The 17387-nt window shown below is 46.1% G+C and overlaps 1 protein-coding gene across 5 annotated transcripts in view; it reads left to right on the top strand.

Annotated features, from left to right (window-relative positions):
- Positions 1-17387, top strand: part of PTK2B (protein tyrosine kinase 2 beta) — a 115451-nt gene that overhangs the window by 46603 nt on the left and 51461 nt on the right. For all 5 annotated transcript variants that reach the window (XM_079141278.1, XM_079141274.1, XM_079141276.1 and 2 more), the window contains exon 2: positions 14745-14985. In XM_079141278.1, the coding sequence (XP_078997404.1) occupies positions 14782-14985 (204 nt within the window). In that variant the 5' untranslated portion in view covers positions 14745-14781. The remainder of the gene's footprint in view (positions 1-14744; positions 14986-17387) is intronic.

The following is a 17387-nucleotide window of genomic DNA, read 5'->3' as shown; positions in this document are numbered from 1 at the left end:
AAAAAAACAAAAAACTGGGCATGGTGGTGCACACCTAAAATCCTAGCTACTCGGGGGACAGAGTTAGGAGCATTGCAAGTTCAAGGCCAGCCTTGGCAACTTAGTGAGACCCTGTCTCAAAGTATAAAATAAAAAGGGCTGGTGAGGGCTGGGGAGATAGCTCAGTTGGTAGTAGTGCTTTGCCTTGTGCCCCGTGAATGAGACGGGGGATAACAGGACCCACCTTCTGGGCTGTTATTAGGAAGAATGGACTCATGGTGCAGTGAAGTGCAAGACCAGTCCAGGGTGAAGGAAGCGCTCTGTGTTATTTCTCAGAAATAAACCCTTTGTTCGCATGGAGGGGTGAAAGGAGGGCACAGGTGGGTGCTAGGGTATGAGGGCTGGAGAGGGACCTAGGGTCACAGTGTAGCAAAGAACCTCCGGGTCTTGCAAGGCACTCTGGGCTCCTAAAGGACTATGCAGAGTCGAGGATCGCTCCTGTGTCTCAGTCTCTCTTGTCAGATTTCACTGAGATGTCGCTCTGTACTGTTCACCCCCAAGCCTAATATTTTTGATAGGATCCAGACATTTCAACTGTATGTGCCATATTGCTCTCTAGTCTAGCTCTGTGGCCACCCTGGGTTGCATGGAGAGCACAGGAAATCAGACCACAAGTAAAGGCTCTAGCGGCAGATGTACAGGAAAGGGGGCCAACTTTATCCTTGGGGACAGACTGTACATATTTTTAAATATATTTAACCAGTATCACAGTAAGAGAACTTAAGATCTCTTAATTGCATGTAATTTTAAATATAGATGTGTTTTATGTAGTTATAATAAGTATGTAAATTCCATTCTCTGTCACTTTACATTTTTATATAAATCTTTTCACATACAACTATTCCCCGTGTGCTCGTCATAGTTTATCATTATCGATATTGCTTAGCTTTTCCCCCTGAGAATTTCCCTGAGCCTTTTGTTTGGATTCTCACTAGTTCACTGTGATCAGTGGTACAGTTGTGCACATCTTCATGCACCCTGAGGGGTGCTTTCCCCGCGGTGGAAGATCAGGTCAACATGTAAGTTATTTTATACTTATCTCAGCTGTTCTTCAGAAAGCCATGCTGAGTTCATTGGCAACTGTACCAGTTTCACCACAAGCCATAAATATTAGATTTTTAAAATATGACTTGTCTTTAGGTCTCTTGGCTTGTTTGATGAGTGGCTTGTTTGAGTGGCTCCTTAAAGCAATTGTTTCATTTGCAGTTTTAATCACTGAGGGTTTTTCCATCTGTTTTTCATTTTCCCCAAGACTTTCACACCCAGGTGGTGTCCTGCTTGCTTGACAGGGCATCTAGCTTGGTGTTTATCCAACTTTTGCTCAAATGCAGGCCGATGGCTGCGGTGTACAGATGGGGGCATCGTCAGGTTGGCTGTTCTTGGTGTTTGCTTACGTCAAGCAGGTTTTTGGTGTACACTGCGTTTGCAAAGCCTGGCAGATTGGAGGCTGGCGGGCGGAGATGCTTGCTCAAGGGATGTCTGTGTGGCTTCCACGGTGGTGATGGATGAGGAGGATGACACCCGTGCTGTCAGACCTGTGTTTGTGCTTCTGAGTTTAAAAAAAAAAGTACTTGAGTCTTCTTTTAACCACCAGTGATTTTTGGTTGTTTATTAGATGCATCCTATGAGATGCCTTAATAAAGTTCTATGCACCCGACATCGTCACACCTATATTTTTTATTATTATTTTTTCATGATATCTTTACTTATTTATTTATTTTTATGTGGTACTGAAGATCGAACTCAGTACCTCACACGTGCAAGGCAAGTGCTCTACCACTGAGCCACAGCCCCAGGCCCCTGTCACATCTATTGATAGCGTTGAAAGCCCACATTTCTTCCAGGGCTACCTGGCTAGAAGCTGATGAGTTTATAGTGAGCATCAGAATTCTGGAAAGTAGGTTCCTCTGAGCTCTTCTTTGGCCCAGAGGCAGATGGAAGTAAGTAAGATGGGGAATCTGAGTTCTGGTCCAGTCTCTGCCACTTAAGAAAGGAGGCCCTAGGTTGGCTGGCCTGGTCTGGTCACTTTTTCTCATCCTCAGACTGGGAGGGACATTTGCCTTGGGAGATGCCAGCAAATTAGCAAGGGTACAAACACATTATGGGAAGTGTCATTGAGTTGGCCTTCCATGTCTAAGGGTTCCGTGCCCATGGGTCCCACCAACAGAGGACTGAAAATATTTGGAAAAAAAAAAAAAAAAAAAAAAAACCTTCACCTTTACGGAACATGTACAGAGTATTCTTCCCTCGTCATAATTCTCAAAATGCTATTGACATAGCATTTACATTAGGGATAAGTCATCCAGAGGATGTGCTTGGGTTAGATGTAGTACTGTGCCATTTTACATAAGGGACCAGAGCATCCTTAGATTTTGACATCTGCAGGGGTCCTGGGACCAATTCTCTGCAGATACTGAGGGGCAACGGTGTACAAATATAAAGATCCTCCTCCCTCCTTTCCTCTGTCTATTGCATTTTATTTTAAACCTTGACCTGGATGAAGAAATCAGATTCACCTTTTTGTACATGGCAGTCCTGCCGCCATTTGAAATCAGCGATCCCCAGACTCACTTCTCCCTTTGGTCTCAGGGGTCTGCATCCTCTGCCAGGGTCCCCAGGTGCCCAGGATCCAATTTCCACACCAGAACACAGATTCCTAAGCTTCAGGGTCCTTAGTGGGCAGTGCTGAGCTGGGGCCGAGTGTGCAAAGCCCTGGGGAATTACTATTCTTCTTTGAGGGGGTTTCTAGAAACCCCAACACTGCATTAACGTTTCTGTTTTGGGCAACCACATCACAGTGACTGACAGTGAGTTTACAGTTAGCTTTAACCTGTTTATTAATTCATGTGCTGCTTAAGCCACATCTTCCTCATTAGAAACCGGGGAGAGCTTTTCATTGCTGTCTGTCTGCAAAAAGGCCACATTTATTACATTTCCTAATGCATTTCGTTAAGTTGGGAATGTCCTGGCAGCTTGTGGAGACTTCAGGAATCCTTTTTGATTCATGGCATAAGTCATAATCTCTTCCACTCCTGTCCTCATCTTGCTGCTTCTTATTTGATAACCATAAACTCTTTAATATCAAGTTAAAAGGTGTAGACAAGGGACATTTAGAACAACAGCTGGTCCTCCAGGCTAACATGGACATTGATCACAGTCTTGGGAAGAAACCATCCGACCAGGTATGGATTCTCCTGCTTGTCACCTGGCCTTCTCATTAACTTCTCAAGCACATGGGGAAGAACTCAGAGACCCAGCCGAAGCATTGACTCATCACAGCACCAGATTTTCCTGCCCATCAACCAACTCTGAATCCCACTTGGAGAGGGAAATGAGATTTTTCTGGGTTTGGAGGCAAAAGCTGAAAGCATGATTCAAAGTGGGGAGTTGAGTTTGGGATCAGGGATGATAAAGAGCGAGGCTTTGAAAATCACAACTTTTAGGAGATTGGAGAGTAGCAAGCTCCTTGGAGGAAGGGGCACCTCTTGAGAGGCGGAGCTTCCGTGTCTCTTGTTCTTCACTGTCTTGCAGGGCTGGTGACACCACCACTAGAGGACCAGAGGGACATCAAGGGTCAGAGGCTGGCTGGAGGCCAGTGACCCTGAAGTCTGCCCTTCTTCCCTGGGTTCTCTCTGTCCTGGTGGTAGTGGGCTCTAACCACCCCTCATGAGCAGACAGTACCCATTTCTTCCCAATGCTGCTTTCAGTGAGATTACACTGGTAGCTCGAAATTAGCCAGAGAAGCTTACACCAGAGAAATTGGCACGTGCTCTAGATGAAGGCCTCCCTTCTCTGCACCACCTTTGACCTCATGGCTTCTCCCATCTCCTACCTCACGCTGGTGCTTCATCTGTTGACAGATTTTACATTTTTAAATGAAAATCTGCTTTTCTGCCAAATGAGGCTCAAACTTCTTAACAGGTTGCCGACTTCCAGCCTCATTTCCCAGTGACCACTCACCTACTCTCTTTCCCAGCCTGACATGGGGTCATTCAGTTTCCTCATCTTGTTGGCTTATGTTTTCCCGAGGCCCCAAACCTGGTAGTGAGCCCTGTCCTGTGGTCCTCTCACGCCACGTGATACTGTGGCTGGTGTGTGCGTGTGTCATTTTCCCCTCTCTTCTGAGTGAGAGGGGTCTGTCTGTTAGATAGAGACCCTCTTCCCTCTTCTGCTTATCCTCATATTTCCAAGCTCTGGCATGACTCCTGAGACAGAAAGGTGGATAGGGAGAGACAGCGCGAGAAGGGAGGAGAGAGAACAGGAGAAGGGGAGAAGGAATTTGGGAGGGAAGGAAGGAGAAAAGCAGGCTGGCCAAAAGCCATCTGTGAACTGCCAGATAAGGAACAAGGGGATTGTGATTTTTTTTTTTTTTTTTTTTTTTTTTAAGGGTCTAGAACAGGAGGAAAGTTGAATTTGGGCCTCTGAGGGGACCAAAGGCCTTGAACCAGTGAGGGAAGCAGAGGTCCCCTTAACAAGGAAGAAGAGGATAATTTCTCATGGCTCCCTCCCGCCCTCCTGAGAGGCAGCCCTGAGTCTGCTGCTACTGGTGGGCAGGTGCCGGCCACAGAACTACTCCTGCTGGGTAATGGGCCCCCGGGGTGGGGAGCTGAAAACGTGGCAGAGTCTCAACAAATGCTTTTAGAATTGTCCTGAATTACAGCTGGCAGTAGCCACAAGCTTTCTGGCTCCTTCCTTCACCAGGTAATGGGGAGGGCTGCTTGGAGAGGAGGGGAAGGACGAACCCGATTCTGCCTCCAGGGCTGGGCAGCAGAATGCCACCCTGCGGGCACTGCAGGCTGAAAGGGCTCGGGCAGGGAGGGGGCGCTGCCTGGAGCCAGCAGGCCCCAACCTTGCCCAGAAACACAGGAACGGCTCCCTGACACTGCAAGGCCACTCACAAGTAGTTACGAGGCTTCGCCCAGCAGGCCTCTGCAATAGGAAAGGCTGTGTCCCCGCCGCGTTGATGTGGAAATGGCAAGGGAAGTGACTCAGACGAGTGGAAATCAAGCGTGCCTCTCGTGACACTCTGGCTTCTGCTGGACCCAAGGGCTGCTGCTCTGACTGTCTCCTGTGTGCTTCCTTCCATGGAACGTGCTTCTGGGTTCTCAGGCCAGAGGAGCGTCCCGCATGTGAGCAGAGCAGGGTGGAGGGGTGACCTTCCGAGGTGGCAGGTAGATGGAGGAAGGCCGGTCTCGGGGTAAAGGCAGCCCTCGAGCTCTGGAGGCAGAAGAGGCTGCTGTGACCACCTGGTGCCTTCCTGACAAGGCCAGGTGTTCTTCTAAGAAAGGGTCTCGGTAGTAGGATTCCTGTTCTTTCGTCTGTCACTTTGTAAACATTTAAAAAAGGCATGAGCCAGGGACTTAACAGAAAATCCTAAAGAATTCAGCCTTAGGCCCCAAGAAAGGAAACTGAAACCCAGAGGGGTCGCTTGTCCAGATCCACAGCTGATAAGTGGCAGACACGTCCAGCCCAAATTGCCCAAAACTGTTATCCTTTCATCAATGAATGAGCACCGTAGATTCAGGAAAAGGTGGACAGCGTGATGTTAGAATGAGACTGACTTTCGAGCTTTGTGATGGAGTTTCTGTAGCATCCTTATTTTTCCCATTTTGCCATGGGCACATGAAAACACCAAGGCCACCAACAACCTACCAGCCACTGTTGGGGAACCTTCCGTCTCCAGGCATCAGAGCCAGTTAGCAGCAGAGCCATGACTAACCCGTAACTGTGGTAGCAGGACATGGCACCAGCTGCCGGCATTTGGTAATTAGCATTAGTGAGAAAGGAGGTTTGACGTCAGGCAGAAGGCTCACGCAGCCGACTCATTTGGACCTGGAATCAACCTGTTCCTCGCGGCCTCCATGCTACACTGCTGGGACGTTACTCACCGTGGACTTTGGAGTCAGGCAGCATGGTGGCCCAAAGTCTGCCACTTACCACCTGGGCGATCTGGACAAGACTCTAGGTCTGTTCTTAGGCATGACAGGATTTTTCTGGAAAATCGGAGATTATTTATGTAAACTCCCTGGCACACAATAAATGTTCAATGAGATGTAATATTACTCTCCAAAGTCTTCAAGGGCAAGAATTCTCTTTTTCTGTGATGTTTACCCCTGTCACCCTCACATCTTCCCTAGGCCAGGGACGCTAGGTACCATGACAACCTGGAACATCTCAAAGGGACGCAAATCCTGCCTTGGCCGCCCCTCCTCCAGGCAGGTAAATGTTTTGCCATGCAGGAAGAACATAATTTATTTTCTTCCTGAAGCTTCTCAGGACTCAGAGATTGAACAGCCTCCCTGAGTACCCTTGGCAGGTTAGGGCCAAGAAGTGCTTACAGCCAATCAAAACCTTTCCTGTTTTAATTTGGGCCCATTTCCTTGTGTTTGTTATTCTTTGACTGTGACTTTGGCAGACCTGGGGGCTGGGAGGCAGGCTGGAGCCTGGCGTGGCTCAGGGCCAGGATTTTGTGCTAATGCCACAGCATATAGGCCCCTCTGACACCACTCAGTGGACCTGGGGCAGGCCAGGACACAGGCAGGAGCAGGAGCCAGGGCTGGCAGAGCCAGGAAGGAGGTCTGGAGAAAGGGGCAGAGGACTATAGTTACAGAAAACCAGAAAGAGGCTATTGATGAGGAATTCAAATAATCAGGCAAAATCTGAAGGAACAGGAAAGTTCTCTTGTCAGGAAGAGGAGCTGGATCCTCCTAGAGGATTGTGCTCACCTCTTCCTAACTCAGCATCCAGTGACATCGGCTAGCAGCTTGAAATCGGCCAGCGGGGAATGTTTACACCCTGGGAATCGGCAGATGCTGAAAATCAGAACGTTCCCCCCCTAGAGAGCTATGGGCAAGAGGAACAAACTGTGGGAGTTGTTTCAGTCAGCTTTTTCACTGTCGTGACTGAAAGGCCTGCCAGAACAATTGGAGAGGAGGGAAAGTTCATTTGGGGGCTCACGGTGTCAGAGATCAGAGCCCATCAGCAGCCAGCTCCATTCTTTGGGGCTCGAGGTGAGGCAGAACAAGATGGCAGGAGGCTGTGGTGGAGGGAAGCTGCTCACATGATGATCCGAAAGCAGAGAGAGACTCCACTCACCAGATACAGAATAGGTACCCCAAGGGCACGTCCCCAGTGCCCACCTCCTCCAGCCACGCCCCACCCACTCTCAGTTACCTCTTGGTGAAGCCCTCTCAGGGGATTAATTCGCTGATTGGGTTAAGGTTCTCATAACCCAATTATCTATCCTCTGAACCTTCTTGCGTTGTCTCACTCGTGAGCTTTTGGCGGACAGCTCGCATCCAAACCATAACGGGAATACATGCAAGATTTTGGAAAAATAGGCAAGTAATAACCGTGGTGAGAGAGACTGTCCTTTGGATGCCGCTTTATTACTTTTAATGAACTTCAATTTATGTTTTCCACTCTGCTGTCTCAACCTTTCCATAAGGGCAGGTAGCTTTGTCTCCATTTGATAGATGGGGAAATAAGGCTGGGAGAGGGTAAGCTGCTTGCGTCAGATCTTAGAGCCACTCGGAAAGTGAGGTGGGACCCAGACACAGGCAGAGTGAGCCTGGGAAGACTCTGCAAGGGCGGGAGGGCGAGTTCTCCGAGACCCCCGGACAGGTAGCCGAGATCGTTCTTCCTTGTGTGACTCCTTTCAAGTACTCTGCTTCAGAGAGTCGGGGGAGTTCACTACAGGTCTGCATCTACTGGTGGGAGTTTGGGGCATCCTTGAAGAAGCAGAGTGCATAGTTTACACCAGGGCTCGCTCCTGATGCTGTATCTCCTGTGCATTTGGACAGAAGCATAAATACCTGTATCCACCGTTACAATACCACGGTGCCCAAATTCTCCATTCTCCACCTATTCACCCCTCCCTTCCCCCAACCCTGGCAACCACTTTTACTTTTTTTGTGATGTCATATAGTTGGAATTGTAGTTTGTCGCTTTTTCAGATTGACTTCTTTTACTCGAAATATATATATTTAGAGAGATGCAAATTAAAACCACTCTAAGATTTCATCTCACTCCAGTCAGAATGACTATTATCCCAAGAACACAAGCAATAATAGGTGTTGGCATGGATGTGGGGAAAAAGGTACACTCATACATCTGCTGGAGTTGCAAATTGGTGCAGTCACTCTGGAAAGCAGTATGGAGATCCTCAAAAAACTTGGAGTGGACCCACATTTTGACCCAGCTATCCAACTCCTTGGTTTGTAACCAAAGGACTTAATATCAGCATGCTACAGTGACGCAGCCACATCAATGTCCATAGCTGCTCAATTCACAATAGCTAGATTGTGGAACCAACCTAGATGTCCTTCAATTAATGAATGGATAAAGAAACTGGCATATATACACGATGGAATATTACTCAGCCATAAAGAAGAATAAAATTATGGCATTTGCAGGTAAACGGATGGAGTTGGAGAATATCATGCTAAGTGCAATAGGCCAATCCCAAAAAACCAAAAGCCAAATGTTTTCTCTGTTAAGTGGATGACGATACATAACGAGGCAGGTGGGTGGCAGAGAAGAATGAAGGAACTTTGGATGGTGTAGAGGAAAATGGGGCAGGAGGGGTGGGGGAAGGAAAAATAGTAGATGCTGGCAGACAGTATTACCCTATGTACATGTATGATTACACACATGGTATGAATCTACATAGTGTACAACCATAGAAATGAAAAGTTGTAACCCATTTGTGTACAATTAAAATGCAGTCTGTAAAAATAAAAATTCAAATTAAAAAATTTCTAAATGGAAAAAAAATATATATATATATTTACATTTCTTCCATGTATTTTGTGACTCAATAACTCCTTGCTTTTTAGTGTTTATATTTCAAATGGCTTGGATATACCACAGTTTGTTTCTTCATTCACCTACTGAAGGGCATCTTGCTTTCTTCCACATTTTGGCAGTTATGAATAATGCTGTTATAATCATCCATGTATAGGTTTTTGTATGGACATGTTTTCCATCCCTTTGGGTAAATACCAAGTGATTGCGACTGCTAGATTGTATTGCAAGAGCATGCCTAGTCTTGTATGAAACTGCACGCTGTCTTCCAAAATGGCGGCTCCATTCTCATTCCCACCTGGGGCTCCACATTCTTGTGTCCTTTTCATCCTGTTTTCTCTTGAGTTCAAAAGCACTACCTGTCTTTGTACCATTGGCTGTAGCAGCTCAGGCACAGAAGCACCTGCAGATCTAATCCTGTCCCCTCAGGCTTTGCCCTGGCCCTGTCCTAGGCATGGACTTCTAACTGTCCCACACCACCTCTGCTTCCACATTCCACCCGCCAGCAGATACATATAATATTGAAGATGGAGTTTCCCCAGGCCCTACCAGTGAGATCTCTCCAATTCTACTGACATTCCTACATATTTTCTCTCACATTCTTTTTTTAAAAAACTTTTAAAATTTGTACTAATTAGTTATACATGACAGTAGAATGCGTTTTGACACATTGTTCCCAAATGGGGCACGACTTCTCATTCCTCTGGCTGTACTTGGTGCAGAGTCACACGAGTAGTGTGGTCATACATGTATGCAGGGTAATAATGTCCATCTCATTGCACCCGCCTTTCCACCCACGCCCCTCCCCACTTCTCAGTCCCCTCTGCCCAATCCAAAATTCCTTCATTCTTCCCTACCCCCCATTATGCATCAGCATCCACTTATCAGAGAAATACCAGGATATTTTAGGAAGTCACTGGGGTGTCTCGGGTGTGCTCACAGGAGCCATCACCCTTTGGGTGCAGATGCTGGCTGGACCCCTTGGGGCTCCCAGAGCTGCAGACACACCCATCCCCTTCACTGTGGAGGCCCAGGAGCCATGAGCCTCCTCATGAGATATGAGTACAGTGCCCTTCTTTCCAGCTCTGAGTCCATGTTCCCACCAGCAGGACATTGCAGCATTACTGGAGCCCGGGTTTCCTGGTGGCATGGGAAGGCAGGCTCTTGGCTTCCATTGTTATGGCCCTAGGATTTCTGTCTCAGTCGGTTTGGGCCACTGTACAAAGTACCATAGACTGGCTGACTTAGAACAGCAAACATTTATTTCCCACAGTACTGGAGGCTGGAAGTCCAAGATTAGGTGTGGGCACGCTCACGTTCTGATGGGGGCCCTCTTCCTGGTTGCACATTGCTGATACATGTGGCAGAAAGGGGGCGACAGAGTTCTCTTGGGTCCCTTATGAAAGGACACTCAGTAATCCCATCCATAGGGTCCACCCTCATGACGTAATCACCTCCCAGAGTTCCCATCTCCTCACACCATCGCCCTGGGCGTTAGGATTTCAGCCCATGAATGGAAAGGAACGCATACATTCAGCCCATTGCAGGTGCCATCGAGTCCCTGGAGACAGACACCATATGCCACTCGACTTCCTCCTCCAGACACCTGTCTCACAAATCTTCCTCATGAAGATTAACTCAGAGACGCCCAGGGCCATGGGCCCAATAGACACACAGGTCCTGAAGCTGGGGCCAGCCGTGTGTGTAGTGCTTACCAGTTGTAAATAGTGACCTGTTCTCATTCCCATTTAGAGCACATGCTCTTCAGGGACAAGGACCCTCTCTCGCCTTCACATCCTCCAGCAGCATTTCCCTTGGGCCTCCCTGTCTCCCTCGACGCCAAGCTGCCAGCTCTGCATCTTTGTGCCTAAGAAATTTCTCAGTTCTCTCTTGTGAAGCACTGGCTGGGAATGCTGGGAGAGTGTAAATGTCCCAGATCTCTCACTGTCTGGGAGGGATGTGTTCCACCAGGCTCCCAGATTCCCAGCAGAATTAAAGCGGATTGTTCAAGTGACCCCTCGCTGGACAGCTCTTTTGTGGCTATCATGCCTTCCTGGTCACACATTTCTCACTCTCTGCGTGGTATTTCCTGAGCTTCTCTCAAACGGCCTCCCTAGCGTCCCTGTCACAGGTCAAGGGCACCTGAGATACATCCACACTGCACAGCAGAGCAGTGGCACTAGGCCTGTCCAGTGATGTGTGGGGAGATGCAGTGGACGCTCCCAAGATGGCGGGGCAGACGGGTGTATAGATAGGTGTATGAAGATGTACATGCACACACCGCCGTTCCGCAAGCTCTGAGTCGTGTGTCCCTTTGTCCATCTGCCCTTCAGCTGAGGGACATGCCCTGCTTCCCCCCGTTCATTCAATATCTCTTTCCCACCTTCCTAGTACACATTCATTTTTTTAAAAATACAAATGGCTTCTCAAAGCTGCTGACTGTCTTAATCTTTTTTTTCCACTAGCGCCCAGCAAGTTATGACCAAATTAAAAAAAAAAAAAAGATATACTGTGATTCTACTTTTTAAATGTTTGACTCCACATTTGTACTTTAATATGGCCAACTCCATCATTTTCCATCCAACTTCAGTCCAGGAATTCCCTCCCCCCCAAAAAATCTTAGTATCTTTTGAGATCTTTTTTCTGTAAGGGTAGGTTTCAGAATGAGAACTGAGCTAACCCCAGGTAAATATTAGGAAACTCCTGGAAATTCAAAACACACCAGTGTCCAGGCCTGGGTGGCAGCTCTGCAGACAGGACCCAGATTTAGTGTTCTTTAAAGCTTACCAGGTGATCCTGAAATGGAAAAATAATCAAAGTAATGCCACTTTTTTCTGACCTGACCCCACTGTATGCTTGCTTGTACTGTTTTCCTTTCAGCCTCCTGAAGCTGTGTCTGTGTTAACAGTACAATGAGATGAAATCTTAGGGTAGTTTTCACTTCCATTTCTCTAATACTAGAGATGTTGAACATTTTTCATATATTTGTTGATCCATTATGTATCTTCTTCTGTGAAGTGTCTGCTCAGTTTCTTAGCCTGTTTCTTGATTGGGTTATTTGTATTTTTGGTGGTAAGTTTTTTGAGTTCCTTATAAATTCTGGAGATTGGTGCTTTATCTGAAGTGCATGTGGTAAACATTTTCTCCCACTCCATAGGCTCTCTCTTCACATTATTGACTATTTCCTTGGCTGATAAAAAGCTTTTTAGTTTGAATCCATCCCATTTATTGATTCTTATTATTTCTTGCACTTTAGGAGTCTCGTTAAGGAAGTCTGGTCCTAAGCCAATATGACAAAGATTTGGGTCTACTTTGTCTTCTATTTGGTGCAGGGTCTTTTCTCTAATTCCTTGGTCCTTGATCCATTTTGAGTTGATTTTGTTCAGGGTGAGAGATAGGGGTTTAATTTTATTTAGCTGTATATGGATTTCCAGTTTTGCTAGCACCATTTGTTGAAGAGGCTATCTTTTCTCCATTGTTTGTGTTTGGCACCTTTGTCTGGTATGAGATAACTGTATTTATGTGGGTTTACCTCTGCGTCTTCTATTCTGTACCATTGGTCTACCAGTATATATTGGTGCCAATGCCATGCTGTTTTTGTTCCTATTGCTCTGTAGTATAATTTAAGGTCTGGTATTTTGATACCTCCTGCTTCACTCTTCCTGCTAAGGATTGCTTGGCTCTTCTGGGTCTCTTATTTTTCCAAATGGTTGTTTTCTCTATTTCTGTGAGATACATCATTGAGATTTTAATTGGAATTGCATTGAATCTGTATAGTGCTTTTGGTAGTATGGCCATTTGACAATTAATTCTGCCTATCTAAGAACATGGGAAATATTCTAAGGTTTTCTTTAATTTCTTTCTTTAGTGTTCTGTAGTGTTCATTGTAGAGTTCTTTCATCTCTTTTGTTAGATTGATTGCCAAGTATTTTATTTTTTTTGAGGCAATTGTGAATGAGGTAGTTTTCCTAATTTCTCTTTCAGAGGATTCATCACTTATGAATAGAAATGCATTAGATTTATGAATGTTGATTTTATATCCTGATACTTTGCTGAATTCATTTATTAGTTCTAGACGTTTTCTGGTGGAATTTTATAAAAGAATAAAAAGTCAACAATAAATGACCTAACATTGCATCTCAAAACCCTAGAAAAAGAAGAACAGACCAACACCAAAAGTAGTAGAAGACAGAAAATAATTAAAATCAGAGCTGATATCAATGAAACAAAAGAAACATTTGACAAAACAAAAAGTTGGTTCTTTGAAAAAATAAACAAAATTGATAAACCCTTAGCCACACTAACGAAGAGAAGAGAGAAAATTCAAATTACTGAAATTCATGATGCAAAAGGAATATCACGACAGACACTGTTGAAATACAAAACTTGATTAGAAGCTATTTTGAAAATCTATACTCCAACAAAATAGAAAATCTCAAAGACATTGACAAATTTTTAGAGACATATGATCCTCCCAAACTGAATCAGGAGGACATACACAATTTAAACAGATCAATTTTAAGTAATGAAATAGAAGAGACCATCAAAAACCTACCAACCAAGAAAAGCCCAGGACCAGATAGATTCTCAACCGAGTTCTATAAGACCTTCAAAGAAGAACTAATACCAATATTCCTCAAAGTATTCCATGAAATAGAAAATGAGGGAACCCTTCCAAACTCATTTTTGAAGCTAGTGTCACTCTGATACCAAAACCAGACAAAGACACATTAAGGAAAGAAAACTTTAGACCAATATCCCTGATGAACATACATGCAAAAATTCTTAACAAACTTCTGGAAATATGTTTTGCATACAAAAACATATTAAAAAGATAGTGCACCATGATCAAATGGGGTTCATCCCAGGGATGCAAGGTTGGTTCAACATCCAAAAATCAATAAATATAATTAATCACATCAATAGACTTAAAGTTAAGAATCATATGATCATTTCAATAGATGCGGAGAAAGCATTTGATAAAATACAGCACCCTTTCCTGATCAAAATACTAGAAAAAATAGGGATAGTAGGAACATTCCTTAACATTGTAAAGGCCATCTATGCTAAGGCCATGGCCAATATCATTCTTAATGGAGAAAAACTGAAAGCATTCCCTCTAAAAACTGGAACAAGACAGGGATGCCCTCTTTCACCACTTCTATTCAACATCATCCTTGAAACTCTAACCAGAGCAATTAGGCAGACTAAAGAAATTAAATGTATACAAATAGGAAAAGAAGAACTGAATGTCACTATTTGCCAATCGTATGACTCTATATTAGAGGGAATTCTTCTCTTGAATTGTCCTTCATGTGCTGAGGGATGCTCTATTTGATGAGTCCCTTTGGGATCCAGGTCTCCTACCGTGAAAGCTCTGGCTGGCAGCTGAGGCGGTGGACAGGCAGGCCGTCCGTCAACAGCAAGGTCCACCATCTAGCCCTTCTTTCGGCCTTCTCTGTTCCAGTTCCCTTGGAGCTGCCCATCCTCCAATTCTCCCCCTTGTCCCTGTTTCTTCCCTGCTATTTTCTCCTGTCCCACTTCTTCTTTTTCTGCTCCACTGTGCCTTGGAACCATGCTGTGGCCGCCTCCTCTCACAGCTGCATTCGCTAAGTGTGGGCCCCTTGCCTAGGAGCCAGTGTGGGGGAGAGATGGGAGACGGGGGGCTTCCAGAAGAGAGGGCTGGTGTGGCTGGCAGTTCCAAGTCTGGATTTTATCTCTGGTCGTTTATGCAACCTTCCTCCCCCTGCTGCAGCCCCCCCAGTCCAGAGCCTGGATGCCTTTAGGGGAGTTTTCAGGAAAAGGAGAATGTGTCACTTGCTTGGTGGTTGCTCCCTGGGGCTAAGATGTGAGGTCCTGTAGGTACTCGTTTCTGGACTGTCCCTCTGTTGTCTCCACAGGACTGAGATGTGCTGGTCCTAGCTGCTGTCCAAGAGGATGTCCGGGGTGTCCGAGCCCCTGAGCCGAGTAAAGGTGGGCACATTACGTCGGCCTGAGGGCCCTCCGGAGCCCATGGTGGTGGTACCGGTAGACGTGGAGAAGGAAGACGTGCGCATCCTCAAGGTCTGCTTCTACAGCAACAGCTTCAACCCTGGGAAGAACTTCAAACTGGTCAAATGCACGGTGCAGACGGAGATCCAGGTATGTGTGGAGGCCTCTGCTCTCTGCTTGTCTCTTCTCCCTCTACTTTGTGGACAGCTGAGCAGCCCTCCTTCAGCCCAGCAGGCTCTCCTGTCCTGCCCCTGGCAGAGGGGAGTGGGCATCAGGAGAGGTGTTCTCAGCTGGCATGGCCAAACCCTTCTCCAGGAGTGCACTCTCCACTTTCCTAGGAACCCAGGAGACAGATGTTACAGCCTTGGTTTGGACACTGGATTGTTTGTGTGGTCTTTATTCAATTCATTTCAACTCATTAAGTATTTATGACATTTGAGGCTCAGCAGAGTACTTAAAAGTCCCCTCAAATACTCTCCAATGGAATTGGAATAAAAGGCATATGCAAGTGATTACATTTTTTAAAAAGACGCTATAAGATGTCTGCTGGACATTTAGAGGACTGAGCTGGTGGGGCTTATAGAGGATGATACTGAGCTAGAGATGCCCTGGGCTAGATGGGCGTTTCCAGACCCTTCTTCCAGAGGCAACACCTCAATGGGCTCATTCCCACCTGGGATCCTGAAATCTGTTAACAGATCCAGGTATCCAGCTTTATCAAGGTGTCTAGACACCAGGAAGTCAGTTTGACTTAACTAAATCTATATGAACTTGTCATCAAAAGCAGAGTTCCAGTATACTGGCTGATAAAATCACCTATACGTATTGAACATTGGCTACATGGGAGCAACTGGGTCTATCTTCCTACATTCATGATCTCATTAAATCCTCCAGTGGCTCCGCGAGATGGGTTCAGTGAGGACGCATTTTCCTCTGCCCAGAACATTCCTTCTTGATGATGGAAGGGAAAGTGAAATTGGTTCTCAGAAGGCTGCTGGGAGGATTTGCACAGGAAGCAGGGAATTCAGGAACAGCACCCAGCTCTGAAGCAGCTGGATGAGTTCTTCTCCCTGGTATTGCCAACCCTTCCTGTGTCCTAAAAGCCGGTGCCTCTCAACTCCGTGAATGACTCCTCCGCTTGGTGCTGTGGCAGCTTGGCCATGTCGCCATCCTGCCTGCCGTCTGTTATGGCACACACCGTGCCTCCACACACCAGAGCAGAGGGTAATTGATTAGCTCACTGTCTTGGCCAGTTACCGCTGTCAATTCTGGCTCAGTTGACTCCTTCTGTTTCCTGTAACTGATTTGATTAGGGCTTTGATGACTTGTCTTATGCTTTCTGATATGGGAGCATAAATGTGCCTGAAAGTAAGCCCTGGCTGCCTTCTTCCAGAAAGATGCTTTCATATCTTCTTAACTGTCTGCTTCTGGAGTCTTCCTTTGGGTGTATCATTGTTGTAGATAGCTGATGCCATCCACGGTGAGCTTAATTTTCAGAAGTTCACCCAATCTCCAAGTTTGAGGGGCAACTCTTTGACCTTTCATGCTGAGAAGCACAGAAGATCTGGTTGGTTCAGATTGGGACAGGTTTTATGGTGGTCCAGTGAGAAGGGCCCTGAAAGATAGGTGGGATTTAAAGCAGAAACTCTGGGGTGAGGAGGAGCAGCATGGGCAGAGGCTGGGAGGCTGCTGAATGGGGGTAGTCTGGCTTGAGGGGAGCATGGATTTATTTAGGAAAGTATTTCAAGTCAAGACCAAGATGGAAAGTTGAGGGCAGATAATGGAGGTCTAGAACTTAGGCTGAGAAATTTGGAGTTGGGCAGGCACTAAGGAGCAGCACACAATTTTTAGGAAGTGGGAGAGAGATCTTCTTAGAGTTGTGTGGTGGCCTGGTGGGTGTCTGAGGGGAGGAGGAACAGTAGGCTCACAGAAAGGGCAGGGAGGCCCAAACTTAAGAATGGCTACCAGTTCTAAGGGCATCATCTGGAGGGCTGTGGGGACAGAGGAGAGGGAGCAACGACAACAACAGAAGAAAGGAATGGCTTTCTAGGAGTTCGCATCCAAGCATCTGATTTTTCCTGATTCCAGTGTCCCCTGCAGGCTAAAGGTCACCTTCTAATGTCACTGCTTATTACAAACAACTATGGCCATAAAGCTACCTGGACTTCCAACCATGTGTCACTCCACCCTTGGTGGTATGTGGGCTTGGGTCTAAATGCTTAATATATCTGCACTTCTACCTGCAGCACTGTCATAGGATTGGAGATGGTACCCGAGGAGTACCTAGCACATAGCAGGGCCTCAAATAATTGGAAATATTGGTTGCATGAGTATTAGGTGATTACCCTGCTTAGAAATCTCCAAGGGTAACTAATAGCCCAGAGAGTAAAGTTTAAGTTGTCTTCTTTTGGGTGTTTGGGTTATTTATCTTTCTTATTTTCAAACTGAGAAGTAAGACAATCACGTTAGTGTTTTAAAATAGCACATGGTGTTCTGAAAGATGTTAATGAGTGTACCCTGGAAAAAGGGTCTTATGTTCAAGGAAGCTTAGG

Source organism: Sciurus vulgaris (assembly GCF_902686455.1).
Source record: "Sciurus vulgaris genome assembly, chromosome: 5".
Taxonomy (NCBI): Eukaryota; Metazoa; Chordata; class Mammalia; order Rodentia; family Sciuridae; genus Sciurus; species Sciurus vulgaris.
The sequence above is the reverse complement of the archived record's forward strand: the minus strand, read 5'-3'. Positions and strand labels throughout refer to the sequence as shown.